General features: G+C 39.5%; 2 protein-coding genes across 2 annotated transcripts in view; one reads left to right on the top strand and one right to left on the bottom strand.

The window, feature by feature from the left end:
- The window catches only part of zgc:162297 (uncharacterized protein LOC555865 homolog), a 15,459-nt gene extending 9,001 nt beyond the window's left edge, over positions 1-6,458 (bottom strand). Inside the window, exon 1 of the mRNA XM_034680402.1 lies at positions 6,344-6,458. The gene's annotated coding sequence lies outside the window, so the exon portion shown is untranslated. The remainder of the gene's footprint in view (positions 1-6,343) is intronic.
- ccne1 (cyclin E1) lies at positions 5,322-21,581 on the top strand. The gene is made up of 12 exons (XM_034680401.1): positions 5,322-5,619; positions 6,125-6,174; positions 6,402-6,489; positions 11,211-11,273; positions 11,733-11,899; positions 14,807-14,942; positions 15,155-15,301; positions 15,415-15,510; positions 18,948-19,082; positions 19,933-20,044; positions 20,157-20,314; positions 20,519-21,581. Exons 2-12 carry the CDS (start codon positions 6,158-6,160, stop codon positions 20,702-20,704), a joined length of 1,305 nt encoding a protein of 434 aa, XP_034536292.1. The 5' UTR covers positions 5,322-5,619; positions 6,125-6,157; the 3' UTR covers positions 20,705-21,581.

Below are 21,581 nucleotides of genomic sequence, written 5' to 3'. Positions count from 1 at the left end.
AACACTGTCATCTGTACAATATAAAAAGGACAAGGGTGCATACAAGACCACAAGGAAAGAAGATAAGACAGACAATATAAATACTATTGATAATACATAAATAAATAACTAGGGTTTTTGTTTCAAAGCATATTCTCCTACAATACCAAGAAGTGTCTTTGCATTTCATTGAGTTTATGTCCGACATAAACTCATTAAAAAACATACAGCACTCTGGTTTCACTTTCATGTTCCTGCATTTGTGACCCGGAATATGTTGACCTGAGTTTGTAGTCACCATGTGCTGTTAATATGTGCTGCCGGCCCTTTGCCACAACATTCTGCTAAATACTTTTTATTTTTCTGAACCTTTTCCTGGTCAAATGAATTTTAAATGAAAATGAACATGACGTTTTCAAGACTGGTATTTTTCACCCAAGGAATCATTCTTTTTGTTGTTGATGAAATGTTCAAACCAAGCCAGAAACCTTGGTGTAATCATAGACTCAGACCTTAATTTCAGCAGCCACATTAAGACAATTACAAAGTCTGCCTACTATCACCTTAAGAATATATCAAGGATTAAAGGACTTATGTCTCAGCAGGATGCAGAAAAACTCCTCCATGCATTTATCTTTAGCAGACTAGACTACTGTAACGGGGTCTTTACAGGACTCCCTAAAAAGTCCATCAGACGGCTGCAGCTCATACAGAATGCTGCTGCTCGAGTCCTGACAAGGACCAACAAAGTAGACCACATTACTCCAGTTCTTAGATCCCTACACTGGCTTCCTGTCTGTCAGAGAATAGACTTTAAAATCCTGCTGATGGTTTATAAAGACCTGAATGGTTTAGGCCCAAAATACATTGCTGATCTGCTACTACTATATGAACCACCTCGACCTCTGAGGTCATCAGGTACTGGTCTGCTTTCAGTTCCTAGAGTCAGAACGAAACATGGTGAAGCAGCGTTTAGTCATTATGCACCACATATCTGGAACACACTCCCTGAAAGCTGCAGGTCTGCTCCAACTCTCACCTCTTTTAAATCAAAGACTAAGACTTTTTTATTTACCACTGCCTTCCTATCTTAGATTATTTTAACTCACTTTAAATTACAATTTTAATGTAATTTTTAATATATTTCTAATTCTCCTTTTCTTTTCTGTTTAATTATATTTGTCATTTTAATTATGTTATTTTATGCCTGTCTAAATGTTTCCAATGCTTTTAATGTTTTAATGTAAAGCACATTGAGTTGCCCTTGTGTATGAAATGCACTATACAAATAAAGTTGCCTTGCCTTGCCTTGCCTTGTCCATGAGGTTATGTATCCCCAGAAACAAAACCTGAGGAGAGGGGTCTCAGTTTGGGGAGCTAACAAGGGTCAAAGCAAAGGTGGGTCCTTTGGGTTTCTCCACTCTGACAGCCACTGAGTCTATCAACATGATAGAGGAATGAAAGTACTGGACCACAAACAAAGGAGATGTTAGAGTCACTGAACAGATGGGAAACAAAATGAATGAGCATAAAAGAAACAAACTCAAGTCCATTTTTACTTGAACAACGACACAGATATCCAAATGATGGTGTTGACTCGTAGTGAGGGAAATGTTGGACTGACTACCCTGGGCCCTGGTAGAGGAAAGGACCCTTGATGAGCCTGATTTGAATTTTTTTGTTTGCGTTTTTTCCTCAAAGTGAAAATAATTAAATAAGTAAACATGACTCTTATTCTGGAAGAAATGTAGTCTTTTTCTGTGGCCTCTCTCCTTCACTTAATGTACATGTTGCATGTAAACTGTGCTTATGTCACAAAGTTGAATCATTTATTTCAGTTGAATTTAAACTGTAGTAGTTTTCTTTTTTTCCACCATATTGATAAATTATTTTGACAATATCAGACAGAGTCACTCACCTCTAATAAGTTGCTTACATGACAAGAGTGACAAGAGATAGGGACAAGTTTAGCAAAGAATGATGACAGTCTGTTTGTTTTATTGACAGTGAAACAGAGCGTACTTCACCATACCTTCTTGAACATACAGTGTATTGATAAATCTGCATGTTTTTGAAAATAAGTATGACTGCAGAAGTTTCTATGGAAATAATATATAAAGAGTGCAACACAGAATATAGTGAACAAAAGCTCATCTTGGGTCATTTGTGCGATGGAGGTGTGGTTGTGCAGGGTTGGCTTGGGCTGTGTTGGGAGCCAGCGTGATACCTCTTCATGGAGCCCAGGATTCAGACCAGCAGCCCTGCTCCCAGTTTTTCAAAAACTTCAATCTGGATAAAAGTGATCCAGTTTTTGTAGTCCCTTTTTTGCTATCCCAGATAAAAGTGATCTTGTAGATTTTGTCCTGTTTTTTTTTTTTTAAGGCTTTTCAGATAGGATCATACTGATTCAGATACCACAAGATCAGGATTACGGAATCTAGATTTACAGTCTTTGAATAGGCCAGCATCTGTTGGTCAGAGCAATACATTTCATTAACATGGTATGTATATTAAATGTCTCATTGGGATAAAAAAATAAAGTCAAACAAAATACTTTTTTTCAGCATACTAATGCTATTAATGCCCCGGTCACTGACAAACAACAGCAAGAGGTGACGTCTGGTAAAAGACCCCAAGAGTGAAGATGGCTATCAGGATCTGGTGAGGAAAGAAACTGAGAGGGCAGAGAAACAGATCCCTGTAGCTGAGGAGCAGATGAAACTGACTTTGCTTCAACAGAGGGAAACAAAGCTTCGTATTCGCCTCTTTGAAGAGAGACTGAAAGATGCTGGCGTTACAGTTTCTGAGGAAGAAATGTCAAATTATTGTTTTTGCATCTAGTTTTTCAAATTCTAGTTGAAAATATTTCCTGTTTGATTGTTTAATTTAGAATGGATATTTTTTTGGTATGGTCTGTGTTGCTTTACTGTGCAAGCATTGAATAAAAGAATGTGTCATTTGTCCTACATGTCTCTTCATCCACCTTGAATCCACCCTGAATCCACCTGTCCAGTGGGATCAGGATAATCCTGATGTTTAGCATCAAACCTATCCTAATCTCCACCTTAGAGTTTTGAAATACCCAGAATCAACAATTGATCTGGATTCTGGGAAGGTCCGGATTACCAAATCCTGATCCCACTTTTGTAGGATCAGGATCCCATCTCTGCTTTTGAAATACCCAATTTAGAGATTTAATCCTGTCCAGATCCTTCTGATCCAGATTCAAGTTTTTGAAAAACTGGGCCCTGGTCATTGGTTTCAAATCAAAATCTTTGTTTTAACATGTGACACACACTGTAAAATCCTGGAATGAATGAGCTATGGGAAATTCTATACATTCATTACTGAATGAGAAGTACTTCTTGAGTAAATTTGTGAAAGAGTTCCTGTTAAAGATAAAGAGTATGCGATGTTATTTAACAAATTTGTATTTGAAATTTCCCTAAAATCACAGCCTACAACCAGGAGTAGGTGCTTACAGTTTCCCTTTGGTAGTGGTGGACAGTAACAGAGTAAATGTACTTGAGTACTGTACTTAAATACATTTTTTGAGTATCTGTACTTTACTTGAGTATTATTTTTTTGTGAAACTTATTACTTTAACTCCACTACATTCAGAAGACAATTATTGCACTTTTTACTCCTCTACATTTCTATCAGTGCTCCAGTTACTCAATATATATATTTTTTTAAATCAGCTCATGAATGTTCTTCTCTTTTCTGAAATCTGATTCTCAGACAGTAAACTGTGTTTGTGTAGTTCTGTTTTTCTCAGTGGTTTAGTCGTACCTGTATATCGTGCGTCTCCACGGTTGAAAGTGGATCAAACACAGAGCGTCACTCAGATCAGGCAGTTCATGTAGAGGTGGTAATGATGGCTATAATTCTCCACCTGAGCACCCATGGTCATATCTTCAGCCCATGTTAGAGGTTTTTAAAATGAAGAATGATACATATGGTTTGAAATGTTCTCCCTGTTTCCCACTCTGTCCAAACAAACAAACATTCACTGTCCAACCTGAGAGAGCGTGTTGAGCTACGTAACGTTTGTTTCATTCCAGATGAACTTTTCAAACTAAGGTGTCTGTGCTTGGAGTAACTTAGTGTCTGTTTTTATTCCATGGTATAGTTTTTAGAGATTTCAAGTAATGGTTTCTACATAAACAGAATGTAACAGAATGTACTCCTATGGATTCTTGACTGCACTCGTGCTTTGTGAAAATACAATGTTTTGAGATTTTTTATAAAAAGTACTTTAAATACTTCAGTATTTTTAAAAGCAAGTACTACAGTACTGTAACTCAAGTAATAATCTGACAGAGCAACTTTCACTTCACATGTAATGAAGCTGTGTACTTTGTCCACCACTGGAAAAAAACATGCCCTGGTCCAAACTGGTTACTGCGTTGCTGGCATAACATTTTAAATGAGCAGATATTTCTCATAAAACAATAACATTTTTCAGTGTCAACATTTGATATGTTGTCTATCCACTGTTTTGAATTATTTTAGGGTTAAGTTAATTTGCAAACCATCAAATTATGTTTTGATGATCATTTTAAATGTCTCAACTCTACTGGGGTAGTAATCAACTTTTCGGGCTGTTACAACAGACAGCTTTAAGCTTACTTTGCATTTCAGTGTTGCTCATTTGTAGACTATTTGTCTTGAGATTTCAAGTAATGTTTTCTACATAAACAGAATGTAACACTATGTACTCCTATGTATTCTTGACTGCACTCATGTTTTGTGAAAATACAATGTTTTGAGATATTTTAAAAAGTACTTTGGATTCTTAAGTATTTTTAAAAGCAAATACTCCAGTACTTTAACTCAAGTAATAATTAGACAGAGCAACTTTCACTTGTATTGGAGTAATATTTGACCAGGAGGATCTATACTTTGACTTAAGTAATGAAGCTGTGTACTTTGTCCACCACTGCCCTTTGGTGGTTGCAATAGAGGGATAACGTCGGATATGGCAACCCGTGGTGGAGGTGGGCGCCCGGCAGAAGCATCGTAGGCTAACATTTATTATTATTTATTGCTAAACAATGATGCGCCCAGGGTGACACTGTGCCACAGCTTACTGTGTAGTCAGTAGAACGGGTTGGCTCACATTTGGAGCTGTGTTATGGTCGTGTTAAGTGTCATTTTAGCTTCTTTTTAAAGCACTTCTGCTTTGTTTACATCTGACAGACTAGCCACGCGGTGCCGGTGCACTTCCTCTTGAAGCTCCGCCCCCTCAGCTGTCACCGCGCGCAACCACGCCTCCCGTTTATAAAGTCATTTTATCCTTTTATTCTGCACTAAATACAGCGATTTTATCACATATACGTGATCCACACACGCTTCAGATTTAGATCTGTGGAGGATGGGGTTGAACTCGTACTGTAAAGATGTGTTGAAGCTGGAGGTTTAGCGCCAAATTAAAGGTACTCCTCCCTGACGTTGAAGCCTGGAGTCATCTGGTGCTCTACAAGGCGCCAGCTCAGAGGAACTCACCAGCCCGGCCTGCAAACACAGACACACACAGAGAAGCTACAGGTCGGACCAACAGGCGGAGAACTCACAGAATATCCTTATATTTATTACTTTAAGGCGGATGATAGGGAACTCTAAGCGCAGACTCTTGGGGTGAGTGAATGAAACCAAACTTTATATCACTTTAAACTCATCCAGTCGACAACTTGTGTTACAAACTTTAACAGAATCGATTTAATGCGTGTTTGGAAGGTTATGATTGAATAGTGCATGTGTTAGCAGGGCGTTTGAAGTGATTATTTCAGTGTTAAATGATGAATTGAGTAAATAGGCGTCCTAGCTTTGCCTGTTGTTCGGCCATTATGTAGCAAGCCAGCTGTCCAGTGTTTGGAGGGAAAAATAACCATCATACTCCTAAAAATACGCCAAGTAACAACGAGTGCTGCACAATATAGCATCATATGTGTGCCATCGTTGAGTTTGGTGTATGTATGTGCATTGTGTAGTCATTATTGGGGATCTATAACATCACGTACCGCTTGCATTTCCCCGCGCCAGGCTGAGCTGGCTTTGTCAGGAGGAGGGAGCTCAGAGTGGGGGTTGGGAGTGTGTGAATGTGCTTTCTTTCACACTAAAATAAAAGGATTTTCATTCACAGGTTTACTCTGAAACAGATTCCTACCCCCTGTGTATGATGCCAGGAAAAAGGTGAGTTGATTCAAGCTTTAAATCAAGGTTTATTGCGGGTCTTTTGAGCGCGTCATTCAAAGTGTGTGACGACAGAGGAAAGTTGATGCTTTAGCCAAAGACTCGTTAGCTTGTTGCTACAGGACTTTACTTTGTAATCATGTTAACTCATCTTCTTCCAGTTTGTTACCTTGTTTCATGATGACTGTGGAGGCTCAAAGATGTGATCTGTGTCTGTGTCCTTGCAGGGAAGAAACAGAACCAAAGTCTGCAGCTCCCGAGGCGCATAAAGAAAGTACAGTACGATCGAGGAAGAGGAAGGCAGATGTTGCCATTGTAAGTAGTCTGAAAGGCTCACAGACAAGCCTAAAGCCTAAAGCCTGTGTTTAGGTGTTAGTGGCACACTTAGGCCTAGTTGAAGGACTAAATTATTAGAGGTATTGCCCCCAAAGACCAGCAGTGTTGGCATGAATGGATCAGCCTGTGATTGGTGCTGCTGGCTCTCATTTGCTGACATGTTTTGAGTTTTTTTATTTGATTTGATGTCTTTATTTTGATCATGTAAAATAGAAATAGAAATAGAAAAATAAACATACAGGTAAGAAGAAATAGTTCAACAAACATACAAGTAAAAAAAAGGATAGTACGAAAAAACCCAAATCAATCAGCTCAATTAGCAAGCTCTGAAACATTTGACTTTACATGTGGGAAAAGGAGGAAGAAGTTAAAACTGATCTAATCCTTTTATTCACTATTATCTGGCATTATATGAGAGCATTCCCACCAAACACATCATAACCTATCTTCATACTTACACCTACAATCAAAAGCAAACCCCTCATGATTCTCAACACTTGTCTTCCTCTTTGTACCTCATGAAAGTTACTTCTTTATACCTCTTCTTGAACTGGATTATGTTCAGACATTGCTGTAGCTCCATATTGAGTCTGTTCCACAGTTTTACTCCACAGATTGAAATACAAAAACTTCTCCTTGTGGTCCGAACACTCACCATCTTTAATCTTAACTTCCCTCTTAAGTTATAACCCCCCCTCTCTTTCAAAGAACAATCTTTGAATATTTCCTAGAAGGAGATTCTTCCTTGCCTTATACAGAATTTGTGCAGTTTTAAAATCCACAAGGTCAAATAAGTTTAATAGTCGTAGTGATTTGAGGAACAGTGAATTTGTGTGTTCACGTAAATCAACATTGTGAACTCTTCTGACGGCTCTTTTATAAGTGTTTCCCAAAACCTCAGAACATTAACTGAGATATGGTGAAATAAGTGAACAGTAGAGAACAAGTAGTGATTTATGATCCAGAATGTTCTTGGCTTTGGCGAGAACTGACATGCTTCGAGACAGCTTGGATTGGATTGGATGAGCTTGGAGTTCACCTATTAGAGGGAAGGTTTGTGGTAAATCAATAAGACGTTTTTTAATTCTCAACGAAACATCCTAATTATTTACTCTACAGGATAACAAGCGGGTCAGTTTGATGTGTCTAAATGGCCCTTTGAAGCCCTAAGTGGACATTCATTCCTATATTGTATTTAAGTTGTTTTCTGGAGATCTCAACTTAACACCAAATGATGATTACTCACAACCTCAGAGTTGCAAAAGCACAAAACAAACATAGAAATAGGCTTAACTTTCCTCCTTTTAAAGTAAGCTTGGGTTTTGGCAGCATGACATGTCTCTATCATCTTGTTTACTGGATTGTAGAAACTTAGACCATTATCATGAGACGACAAGCTTTGCTAACTCCAGATCACTTGACTAAGCTCAGCAGTGAGACCCGGGTCTTTCAGCTCCCCAGCAGCTCTTCAAAAGCACCATCTTGGCTTTTATTAAATTAGCCGTAGCAATGTTATCACCAGTGATTGATATGTGTGCATGTGTTTTACTTGAATTCTAATTATAATAAACAGTAGAATTCCTAGAGAATAACACTATTTGACATGATGTTTGGTATAAAATAATCCATATTATACCATCCCTCTCCAGTCCTCTCAGCACTGTCATCCCCTGAGTCTGATTTGTCACACAGTTCACACTTTGACACAGCATTCAGTAAGGGGCTGTCCCATTTCCGCGCAACTGATCACACTTACACGCTTGGTGTGTGCGTTCATGTGCTTGGTGTCACTGCGCAAGTGTGTGCCATTTCTCCAACAATCACAAGTGCAGCGCGCTTGATTTGCACTTTATCTGCACTTTTGGTAAGACGTTTGAAGTATGCATCTTGTTGGTGAAGTGTATTCCACTGATGCCACTGAATACATTTCAAAGTAAGAAAGATGTTTCAGGGATCACATTACGGTTACATTATATTTATATCATAACAGTTCATATAGCCACACGTTTGCTGTGAGCAGGCCCACGACAAATCAAGTTGAGATTAAAGAATGATTGCCTTTTTACCGGTGTACTTAGTAGTTTTATCTTTTGTCATTTATTAATTTATTCATGAATCAGATTGTGGCTTCGTCTGTATCACTATTTGTATCTTGGCATGCAAAGATGTTGTTATTAATAATCATTAGAGTGCTTTATGACAGTCACAGATTACAGTTGATGTGTTAACAGTAAAACATCCCAGTGATCAAAGTACAATTTTTTCTCTCTATGCCTACATCTGAACATTAATCTCTGGTGTCTCCGCTGAAGATATGACCCAAGCAGAGCGCCAACTAACACCAGCACAATCGGTTTCAGTTTCTGACTTACAGAACGTTATCCTTTCAATCTACTGCGTGATGAAAAAGGGGGTGGGCTAGTGTGTTCCAATTGCCTTTTAAAAATCCCTGAACACTTGACCACTTAATAAGTGCTTAAACACTAAATGTAAATGTTCCTTTTACGTGGCAAAACGTCACCAAAGTGTGAGCGTATACAAGCACACTCAGTTAAGTGTGGAGAAATGGAACAGGGCCTCAGTGCGTGGTTCCTGTGGCTGAGTGGTGTGGAGACAAATCCATCCCCTTATTCTGTTGTGTATTAAATAACAACAAAGATACTCCCATGAGCACTAATATCACAGAAATCCGAGACAGTATGTGATGAAGTCAAGGAAACAAAATGAAACGTGACGTGCAGGATCGATGTCACGAGTGGTACTGCTAAGAGTCGTGGCGTGGAGGCACAGTGGGTCAAGTTGGGAGTGAAATCTGTGAAACTTCAATCAATCAATCAATCAATCAAGCTTTATTTATATAGCACCTTTCATACAAATAAAATGCAACCCAAAGTGCTTTACAGTGATTGAAAACAAGAAAGAAGCAGAAATGAAACAATGCTAAGACATTTTAGTGGAAGATAAGAATAATGATAATAATAAAACTAATAAAAATACAAATTAAAAATAAGAACAACATAAAAATAAAATAAAATAGAGACCAATGCACACCAAAATAAAATATGTGTAATTAAAATAAGTTAAAGCATCAAAATTAAGAAATAAAAATAGTTAAGATAAATAGATTTAAAAGGTAAGGATAAGAGTTGAAAAATAAAACTAAGGCTGAAAAATATCAATAAAACTGAGTAGATAAATAAAATTAAATAAATGAATGAAGAAATACATACAAATAGAATAAGATAACAGTTAAAATTACTAAAATAATAAAGCAACATTTAAATCAATATTATAGTAAAAGGTAGGTAATAAAATTGTTAAACCCTACATAAAAGCCAGACTGAATAAATAAGTTTTTAGTTTACGTTTAAAAGTAACTTAAAGAAACTTATGCATTATTCTGAAATTAAATACAGACATTTAGTGCCAGTGCTACTATTAATGTATCTCATGAGTTAGGACCAGAGACTGTATAAAATATTCAAGGATTCAAGGTTTTTAATTGTCATACCAATACAAGCTGTCGCATGATATGGAACGCAATTCCGTTTCTCAGGTCCTGCATTAAGCCAAAAAAAGAGCATACAATTAAGGGAAGACATAGTAATAAATGTAAAAATATAAATACAAATATAAATATAAAAATATTGTGCATAGTGCAATTGAATGTGCAAATGTACAGTGTACAAGTATGGACGTAGTATCCGTGACGTCACCCATCTGTTTCTGAAGAGCTGTTTTGAGGCCGATCGTCGGTGGCAGCCATATTGCTGCTGTCGAGTGATTGTGATGTAAAGAGGTGGGCTTTGAGCCTCCTAGCCAACAGCTACAGTGTTCCCGCCTGTCAATCAAGTCAGCTGTGCCTCTCATTGGAAGACTTGTAATCTCAATATCTTTGAAAATTACTGCGTTCGAAAAAAATTCACCCCCGTACAGTGTGTGCTGATCAAGAAATTAGCTATCCAGACTACACTCATCTTTTGAACCAGGCTGTACACATGTTTATTTCTGCTGTAAAGATCGTCTTCTTTGAATTAGTGTGTATGTGGTTTCTGGTACTTCCAGAGCCAGCCTCAAGCGGATCCTTGATTAACTGCAGTTTTTAGCACTTCTGCATTGGACTCATATTTTTAGACCGCATGTGGCTGCTTGGTTAGGATGACATTATAGCACTGTATTGAAACATTGTCCCACCAATCACAGACAATGATGATTATATGATTTATAAATCTCTTCTTGGCTTGGTCCCAACTTATTTGTGTGTGTATCTACAAAGATCTAAAAGCCACTATGCCTTGTGCTCCTCTGACATCTTACGAATGTGTGTTCCCTGTGTTCGGACAGAGTCCAGTAATAGAGCAATTAGTTTTGCTGCTCCTACTGCTTGGAATAAACTCCAGAAGGACTTGAAATTGTCTGATTTTATTTCACTTGAAGCCTTTGGCTCCATCTGAAAAGAAAGACAGACCACAGAACAGTTTGCACTTTATTTGCAAAATAGTTGCATTTAAATGATTGATTGTTTCTACACACTGTCTTTATTTATGCTCCATTCTATTGAACTGTACTTTTTATTTTGACGTGTGCTGCTGACCTCATGGCCAGGTCGCCCATGTAAAAGAGGTCTTCATCTCAATGGGTTCTCATTTGGTTAAAGAGAGGTTAAATAAATTAACAAAAATATGCCTTCTTTATTTCAGTATTTACAAGATGTGGATGAAGAGGTAGCAGAGATGACTAAGAAGAAGCAGCGCGACTGTGAGGTATGTTCAGCTCCCTTCACTCATGAACTCCAGATCATTTCGGACACTAGCACTCTGATATGTTCAGCCTTTCACGCCTGCATCTCAAAGCCTGAGAGGACCTGAAATACTACATTTGGTTGGGGGGAGCAGTGTAGACTGGTCTTCTATGCTTTAGCAAACTTGAAAGCGTTTACTGCTTCAAATCAAGATCTGGAGTTCCAGACTTGGAGACGTGTTCCTGTGGAGTGTGAGCTCAGACTATAAGGGTTCTGATGTGAACTTCACAGTGCCTGATTGAACTCTTTCAATGAGACTACATTCATGCAGACTTTCCTGTGAGACTGTCAGAATGTATCGCAAACTTAACAGTCAAGTTAGAATAAAAAAGTAAGATGCATGAGTACATCACGGGGTTTAGCCCTTTGTGTTTCTTTGCCATGAACTTACTCTGACGTGTTCTTCCTCTGTCCCGTGAAGGTGAGCTGGAGTCCTGAAGCTGGTCACACGAGTCCACAAAGGTGGATCCCCACGCCTGATCAAGAAGAGGACCAACCAGTCTCTCTGATCAACGCCGGCTTCCCTCATTACAACTTTAACAACATATTTGCAACCCCTGTGCACTGTGCCCCTCTTCCTGCGCTGTGGTGAGTACTGCTGTGGTGTTGTGTCTGATCAGGTCTGACTCCTTGTTTCCCCTGCACATACTGAAAACACCCACATCCTCACAGTTCATTTCAAAAGCCTCAGCATTTTGAATATATTCGAGGTATTATCATTACATGTTAGGGCATAGTTTGGAGTGAAAAACAAAAAGACTGGATTAACTTAATTCAGTTAAATCTACAACAGCATCAAATATCTTGGGCTCTCCTTTTAACTCTGAGGAATAATTGACGTCTATTGATTATGTTAGCCGACAGCTGTGCTTTAATTGGTGTCAGATGTGTTTTTAATCTTATGATCACACACGTAGACTCTTAAATGACTCTTCAGTTTGTGCTGCTGTGTGCAACGGAGGAAGAGCAGAGAGTTGACCAAGACTAGAAAGAAAGCAGGCTTGGGCAGCATTAAGGTGACTTCATTGTTACAGACTGCCCTGAGTAGAGGTATGAATAAAAATCATATACAGCCCGAACGTGAACAGTGAAACATAATACAAGAGTTAAAACAAGGGGCTGGTTCTCATCCAAGGGAGTAGGCTGGGTCAGCTCACCTGCACGCCGGTCTGCTGGAGCACACTGGACGGCGTGGCGGTGAGTGAAAGCCCAAGCTTCTTCAGTGCAGGGTTCCCACGTGTCCTGGAATACCTGGAAAACCTGGAAAACAGTTGACCAGTTTACCAGTACTGGAAAACACCTGGAAAATGGGAGAAAAAGCAAAATGTCCTGGAAAATCACAGATTGTCCTGGAAAATTATTCCAACATGACTGTGTGTGACCTGACAAGGATAAAAAAAAAACACATCCCCATTCAACATTTGTGGCCATTTTTGTCCTTCAGTTCTATTTAGGTCAACTTATGCACTGATCCTCTGATTATTATTAATATTTATTTATTTCAGTAAGGCAGCTTCCAGAGTCCTTTGATGGTTCTTTTGTTTTTTTCTCAGCTAATTATTTATTGTTTGAGAAATAGAAAGTTGAGATGAGAGTTGGCCATCATTGTCACTTTTTTTTATTTATTTTTTTTATTAAAGTGATGCTTAACGATACAAGACAGGTGAGAGACATGACAATACCATACACAATATACAAAAAGTGAAAGACAAGACAACAAGTGAACATTACATCCCAAACCAAATCATTAGAATAATAGATAAACACAATCAAAATCAAAATAAATAAATAAAATAAAATAAAATAAAATAAAGGGGGGGTGAACTAGTTCAGTGGGCAAGCAAGAAGCCCGGTCAACCATAACAAAGGGCTACAATTCCACAACTAATACCAACAATAATAATAATAGTAATAATAATAATAATAATAATAATAATAATAATAATAATAGTATTTATAGTAATTGTATTAATAATAGTATTATTAATAGTAATAATAATAACAAAAAATGAGAATAATAATAATAATAACAATAAAAGTAATTAGTTTGATTTGATACAAATTAAGAATAAATAAATAAACCAATAAGAAAAGAAAAAAAAAAAAAAAAAGATCTTATAACTAAATAGTAAATATGCATAGCCATGATAATACTAAAGGTAATAATATCTGGGCCACTGACTGGGCCACCGACTGGGCCACCTCCCGACAGACTCCCGGGCCTCCCGGACAGCCCCCAGACCCAATGGGAGGGAGCCTGCCCAAGTGGGCCAGGACCTAATCTGTCCATAATCCACACCGTCGACAATGATTTATTTATAAATTTATTTTTTAAAGTTTTTCTCCTTTTTTTAATTTAAAAAAAAAAAAAAAATCTTTCTCTTTTCTTCTTTTAATTGATTATTTATTTATTTTATTTTTTTAAGTTTGCCATCTTGTCGACCCCCTCTCCTTCCATTTTTAATTCAAGGGTGAACAGAGTGTGGAGGGAATCTGGAGGGAACAGATTGTTACTTGGTTGCACTAATAAGGTGCTGTACATCTGTGGTTGCATTATTCTATAATTAATTTGCCATACTTTATAAGCATGTAAGAGATGATTTCATGGATAGCCATAGACTGCACGTCTTTTAATGTAGACTTCCACTGAGACGAACATATAAGACTATTTAGGAACTAAATTTAGACTGTCATACCAGCTTGATCATCACTGAAAATGTCCTTGAAATGTCCTGGAAAATGATCTCTGGAAAAGAGTGGGAACCCTGTCAGTGACTTCAAGTTTTCTTTTTGTTTGGTTGGGTTAAGTTTAGAAAGCTGTACTGCTTCTCCAAAGTCTGTGGGTCTCTCTGTGGTGGGAGTCTTTCGTGGTTATACTGGTCGGCGTCCTCACCACATCTCAGCTGTGGCTCATGTGACGTCATTTAAACCTCTTTGGGGAGCACCTCAGGAAAAGGGTGCGTTTTAAAGCATCGGACAAACCAGTGACACGACTGAACCCAATCCCCATTTCCCACATGAGAACCAGTCAAAGTAAACAATAGAGAAGAAAGGGAAAGAAGAGGAAGCTTAAGGTACCCATTCATCCTAACAACATTTGTGTGTCAAACTGAAATCTGAAGACAATCAGGTCAGTTCAGAGCCAAGCATACGGCTCATTTTCACAGCGTGTTGCAGTTTTTCAGATTGCTTGCCTTCAACTTCACATTGAAAGGACAAACGAAAAGAGAGCCTCAAATAACAAAAGGTTTCAGTTGAAGCTGATGTTAAATTGTGACATACTTGTGTCCTCTTAAAATAATTCCCAGTTTTGATTATTTCTGTTTGGTTGTGGCAGATGTTCTGTATTTTCTTCAGTGGCCACATCTCACTACCTCACCTCTTTCTTAAACTTCTCAGTATTTTATCTTGTGGCCAATCTACCTGTCCATGAAAAGTCATCCAGAATCTGTCTTTTCCAGACTTTAATTGCTTGATTTGTGTTTCTTTTCCCAGCTGGGCCAGTAAGGATGTGGTTTGGAGCAACATGTTGGAGAAGGATAAAACTTACACCAGAGACGTCCACATGATGGACAAACATCCTCACCTGCAGCCCAAGATGAGGGCAATCCTTCTGGACTGGCTCATGGAGGTCAGTAGCTGAGTTAGCTTCTTCACTCTCCTACTTCTGTTTGGAAGGCGGCAGGATGAGAAGTCCTCTGTAATGGATCTGTTCTTCATGTCTTTTCATCTTGTATAAAGACGTCTCTGATAAGAAACAAAGCTGTCTAACAAACGGGAGGATATCCAAATAGTTTCAGGTCGCACTGGTTAAACGACGTTCTGCTGCTGTGTGTTCTTCAGGTGAGTGAGGTGTACAAACTGCACAGAGAGACGTATCACCTCGCTCAGGATTACTTCGATCGCTTCATGGCCACACAGAGAAACGTCTTCAAGTCCACGCTGCAGCTCATCGGCATCGCCTGTCTCTTCATCGCCGCTAAAGTAGAGGTGAGCGTGCAGGACTGTGAAGAACACTACTGCCCTTTAACTTCTGCAACATGTTACAATAATCCCATGGTCCGATGTTTAAAACACTTGTACGGTGTGTTTGCTTCTCCCAGGAGATGTATCCTCCTAAGATCTACCAGTTTGCCTACGTCACAGATGAGGCCTGCACTGAAGATGAGATCCTTAGTATGGAAGTCATTATTATGAAGGTGAGGAACAAAAACAAATGATCTGCTCCACCAGGTTTCACACGCTCAGTTTATGATGGCGTTGAAGCGGAGCTCATTAGGAGGTTGTGTGTATCATGTGATTACAGCCTTCAGATACACAGATCTCTAATTATTGTGAGCATGTCCTCTCTTCTTTGAAATGCCAAGATGAAGCGATTTCATAGAAGTGAAACTGGAAGTTGTTGAATTGAACTGGATCAAAACAGTCAACAGTGTTCACAAAATGCTGATGGGGGGGGGGTTGCTCATGTTGTGTTACCGGTTGCCACATGACCTCTGAGGTGACTGAGTCAGATAAACGACATTACAGCGGCACAGGAAACAGCAACACGTGCAAATAGGACGTCTAATTTTCCAGAATCAGAATCAGAATCAGAATCAGAATCAGCTTTATTCGCCAAGTATGCTTGAACACACAAGGAATTTGACTTCAGTGAACTGTGCTCTCTTTGTACAAGGCAGAATAGGAATAAGAATAAGAACTACAATAAAAAATAAAATAATATAATAACAATAACCTTAGCTATAAATACAAAGAAACAACAAATAGGCATGACTAATATGTACAGGCTAAAATAATATGATAAAGTGCAGTGGTGAGTTGCAGAGGTAGTTTTACATTATAAAATAGTAGTTAAATAGTACAAAAAATTGAAATATGGAATTCTGCTTTGAGAATTGTTGCATTGTGTATCTACATGTATGTTTACAGAGAGTATTTATCCAACAGGTCTGACACTGTTATGGTTTAGTGTTCATCAGAGTGACAGCCTGGGGGAAGAAAATGTTCTTATGGTGGGTTGTTTTGGCGCACAGTGATCTGTAGCGCCTGCCGGAGGGGAGGAGTTTAAAGAATTTGTGTCCAGGGTGTGAGGGGTCAGCGGTGATTTTACCTGCCCGTTTCCTGGCCCGGGACCGGTACAAGTCCTGGATGGGGGGCAGGTCGACACCGATGATTTTTTCTGCAGTCCTTATAGTCCGCTGCAGTCTGTGTTTGTCTAGTTTGGTTGCAGAGCCAAACCAGACAGTAATGGAGGTACACAGAACAACCACTGACCACCTAAATGAAATATCGTAGTCCTTTGCTTTGTTTGATCTGGCAGGGAGGAACATTTGCTACCTCGAGGGACAGTGGAGGTTGCAGAGAAACTGTCAGTCTTGTCAGTAATAGATAAAGCAGAAGAAGACATGTCTTGTCCTGTCTGTGTTTGACCTTAAGTAGCCCTGCTGCACTACTTACATATACAGGGCCTGATGAAATCCGTTTTATTTTTCTCCAAATTCTGTTTTTTACCCTTTACACTTATTTTACCACCATGTAGTGTGTTCTTTTTGTGTCAAATCCTTACATTTATTGATGCAACACCAATGTACCAACACATGCTATAAGTACAAAGTGCTTATAATTTTACCTGGTTTCAAGTAAAAGAGATAACTGAATGTAAACACAGTGTTCAATAAGCTTTTTGCTTCTGTAAACACAGACTGTGAACACAACACTTCATTTCAGTCTTTGTCACACAGGTGCTTCTTAAAACAACCTGGCATGTCACCTGACACACAGAGGTCATTTGGGAACTGTTCAGTTCTGTGTTTTAGAGTAAGAGATGAGTTTCTTGTTGCTGGTGGATGCTTCGACATGTTGTTTATTTGGGGAGGGGGGCGGGTGAGTGTTTGTGAGGAGATGCACGGGTGGTGCCACGAATGAGCGGTCCCCGGAAACATTTCCCCAAACAAACGTTCCCTCTCCTCATGATGACAGCACTTCAGTCACATTATGTCAATTTCTGTGATATTTAGAGTTTAACAGTAGATTCAGTTTTTATTGGCCAATTCTGCAATTAGGGAATTGGGCCCTACATATGAGATAAAATCACACCCTGCAGTCTTTGGGGAATGTAGTTCCTCACTCACTTTGAGTTTGTGCTGTGGGACTTGTAGTTGTAGTATTGTAAATGTATTTGGAGTAGGAATGCAAACAATTATCAATTAATTGATTAAGAAATTCCTCGAAACACACATTTTTGTTTTCAATTTTCTATCACGTGGAACAAACATCATGTGGTCTCATATTACACTCAGCTATCAGGGAGGTGTTTTAACTTTAAAGCATGTTTCAAAGTGAATCAGTTAAATGTGTTGCACACTGCAGAGACGCTCAGCTGGCGGCTGCGACTGAGTGACAGGTCTCCACGTGTGGAGACAGGTAACAAGACATTTCCCTACCTTTTAGATACAAAGCCAACAGACTGGTGGGAACTGCTAGTACGTTATGTTTGCAGAGCAGCAACATCAGAGCCGTCTGAGCTTTTCTGCAGCTGGACTGATTATGACCCGGTTGCGCTCCCAGCTGACACCTGACCCCATACATATCTTTATTTTTCTCAATAAGAACAAGTAGACAGAAAACTGGACTCTGTGAGTCTGAAGTACTTTTCTGTTAGTATTATGAGCCTTCACTTTATAAGACTGTCTGCAGAGAATATTTTTATGAGTCTGATCGTTGATAATCACTGTTAAACATGTTGTACCCGTATTCAATCCCGTCAGTTCTATGCATTTTGTTGCTGTAGAAAATATAATTTAGTGGGGGGAAACGTATTTGTCACTGTTTTTGACATAAGAATAACAATGTTTTTGGGGCGCTGGTGGCCTAGTGGTCTAAGCGCCCCACATACAGAGGCTGCAGTCCTCGTCGCAGAGGTCGCTGGTTCGATAACCGGCTGGCCGACCATCTCCTGCATGTCTTCCCCCGCTCTCTACTCCCCACATGTCCTGTCTCTCTTCAGCTGTCCTTTAAAATAAAGGCAAAAAGATCAAAAATATAATTTTTTGCTAATTCCAATGTTTTATTTATTGATTAATTGATAATTGATCATTAACATTTCCAAAAATCGATGACAGAAAATACTTCAACTTTAGATCCCTAGTTTAGAGCCTAAACTGTTTGGCTCTGCGGATAAAATCAAATGTCCTGAGGTGTCTGGGTGATTTGTCGTGAATCAGAAGATCTCAGATGTTTGTGTCTCTACACCATGTCAGGTGAAGGACTGTTCTTGGTCTTGGTGAGGACTCTGGCCATAGCGCTCTGAACAAGCTGCTGGTTGGTTAGGAACACCTTGTTAAAGACTTAATTAGAGTATTAAAGTCGGCTGAAGAAATATGTAAGACCAGTTTTTCAGGTCCTGCTGTGACACGCGTCCTTTAATCCTACAGAAATCCTTCAGGTGGTTGTAGCTCTTCTTTGTGATTGTCATCACGTGTCTTTGAAACTTCAGGTCTCGGGTGACTTCAGCTGCATGCTCACTTTGAATGGCTCCTCCTTGACTCCAGGAACGACCGCCTCAGTCGCTTTTGTCTTTGTGTGACAGATCAACATCAACATTACCAATCTGTTGTTTCTCTTCCTGCCATAGGAGCTGAAGTGGAGCCTCAGCCCACAGACCCCCATCTCCTGGCTCAATGTTTACATGCAGGTAGCATACCTGAAGGAAACCGACGAGCTGCTCATCCCCAAGTACCCGCAGGCCACCTTCGTACAGATCTCAGGGGTAGGTCACCTGTGGAGTTTTTAAATCCAACAGTTAGTATTAATAAAGACAGATGAATGTAGACAGTGATGTTTACTGTGGCTAACATGAGCCCAAAGAATCAGCTGAGCAGCCCAGTTAGTGTTTAAGGTAATGAAGGTGGAGAACAACACAGGGTCATGTTTTTTTGAGGTGTTACTGCTCCTTTTAAAAAGGTGGAACTATGACAGCAGCCAAATATCAAATATGAATGATGCTGCAAAAAAGCTACAGATTTTATTACAATGATGCTTCAAACATTTTTAAACCAGGCACAGAGGATCCATAGATCCAGCACAGTTTTAAGAGCAGTGTGTCATGATTCTTGTCTGATGCTGTGAAGCCTGTTTATGAGTTTACAGTAATCTTAATCCACCATAATCTATCCAGTTCATCCTTTAATTTAAGCAGAAGTTTGGTGCTGAATTTAAAGAAGTTCCCTCAAGTTGATCTTTAGGTATTGAGAGCAAGAGCAGAGGACAGATGGATGCATGGAAACAAAAGAAGGCCCATTTTCATACTAAAGTTCCATTAACTACAAAACAAAGTTAGTGAGAGTAGTTTTTATCTGGTAACATCCAGTGAGCTCTGAGACATTGCATCTCCACAAATACACTGTTGATCTGAGTGTTGATTCACTAGAGAGGCATCAGTGTCATCAGTCCATCATAAGTGAGAGGAAGATAGAAGTGTTAACATGAAGGCTACACAGGATTTTCTTTTATACTCAAATCATGCTTTGTATCGTTTCAGTGAGAGCCTGCTCTGCACTTTTTCACGTTCAATAATTAATTTCCTCTTTTTGTTTGTTTGTTTATTCTTTTCTTTGTAGTTGTTGGACCTGTGCATGCTTGACATGCGTTGCCTTGAATTCTCCAACGGCATCCTGGCTGCTTCAGCTCTGTTTCACTTCTCCTCTCTGGAGCTGGTGGAAAACGTCTCAGGTAAACTTTGAAGCGAACGCACCGCAAGAAATATCATTTCATTCCATCATTCAATCTTTATTTCTGTATTATTGCTGTGACGCTGATTTTATTCAACCCTCTGTCCGTGCAGCTCTGAAGAGGGTGGAGCTAGAGGAGTGTGTGAGGTGGATGGTGCCGTTTGCCAAAGCTCTGCAGGAGTTTGGTGGGTCGACGATGAAAACATTCCCGGGAATCACTGCAGATAACACGCACAACATCCAGATACACACCTCCTACCTGACATGGCTGGTAAGTGTTGTTTTTTAAGAAGAAGACTAAATCATAGTTTGACAAAATGTTATCTCCTCACATGACATTTGAAGATTTCTACCTGGAACACTGGACATATCCAAGTTCATAAAACTGCTCTGTGAATGTCAGAAACTTGTGACACGTGTCTCTACCCTGGAGATTTCAAGCTTCTTATCGGCCTCCCCTCTTTGCTGTTCACAGGAAAAGGCCTACTCGTACCAGGATGAGGAGCTGGAGCGTCACAGCGGCTGTCCGGTCCCATCAGGAGTCCTGACTCCGCCCCTGAGCATTGAGAAAACAGAGGAATCAGTCAGAGTGGAAGCTGTGGCGCCGAAAATCAAGCCCAGGATGCGTACGCCATCCCCTCAACATTTCCTGCCACAGTAGAGACGCAAACTCACTGCGACGAACAAGAGGACGACGAATCCTCACGAAACCTCTACGGCACCAGTTCACACCTGGTCAATGGGAATAGTGTTTCCTCCTTCCAAAGTTGGTCCAGGTGCTTTTAAACGACACTGCTGTCGGGGACGAACACCAGGCGCCGCCGTACAGTGAGGAAACATCCCCACAGGAAGCTCACCTATTTAACCCTTCGAATCCTGGATCAGACACACAGCAGAGACTGGCTCTGGATCAGACGGCTCAACATGAGATTTTTATTTTTTTTATTTTTGAGGAGCATCGCAGTTCCACATGCATGCATTAAATACCGACCACACCTTCATTTAGTGGTCTCCTCTTTTTTATTTTCTATGCAGAGGCCAAAATGTTTGAACATTAATCGAGTCTCTTCTTGATTTAATTTTTTTCTCTGTGTGTGTGTGCTTGTGTGTGCATGTGTGTGTGTGACAGGGGATATTCTGTTTTATCTTTTAGTGGCTTCATTTGCCCAAAAACTATCCATGGGGTCAAACCTGACTCTGTGTGCTGCTATAAAGTGGGCTTTGTATTATGGAAGGGGGGAGTGCGTGTACGTGCGTGTACGTGTGTGTGCGTGTGTGTGCTGTTGCTGGTTCTACACTGCCATTATGTTGGAGAAAGCATACCTTTGTTTTGCTTAGGGACCAGTAGCTTGGCTACCTTAATGGACAGGTGACTCAGCCGGGCTTCTGAAGCTCAAACATTGATTGTATTTAAATTTTTATCCCAACTGGTTTTGTTTTCCCGTCGCCACAATGTAAGATTTCTATTGACTTTTAAAATAAAATGCTGCTACATATTTTCAATTAAAGACGCTTTCTGAGGACTTTTCTCAACATCA

Source organism: Notolabrus celidotus, chromosome 3 (genome assembly GCF_009762535.1).
Source record: "Notolabrus celidotus isolate fNotCel1 chromosome 3, fNotCel1.pri, whole genome shotgun sequence".
NCBI lineage: Eukaryota > Metazoa > Chordata > Actinopteri > Labriformes > Labridae > Notolabrus > Notolabrus celidotus.
Note: the sequence above shows the minus strand (reverse complement) of the source record. Positions and strands in the feature narration are given on the sequence as shown.

Coding starts and splice junctions, on each gene's coding strand:
- ccne1 (XM_034680401.1), top strand. Junction 19,083..19,932: donor CCTTCGTACAGATCTCAGGG/GTAGGTCACCTG, acceptor TTTTCTTTGTAG/TTGTTGGACCTGTGCATGCT. Junction 20,045..20,156: donor GCTGGTGGAAAACGTCTCAG/GTAAACTTTGAA, acceptor CTGTCCGTGCAG/CTCTGAAGAGGGTGGAGCTA.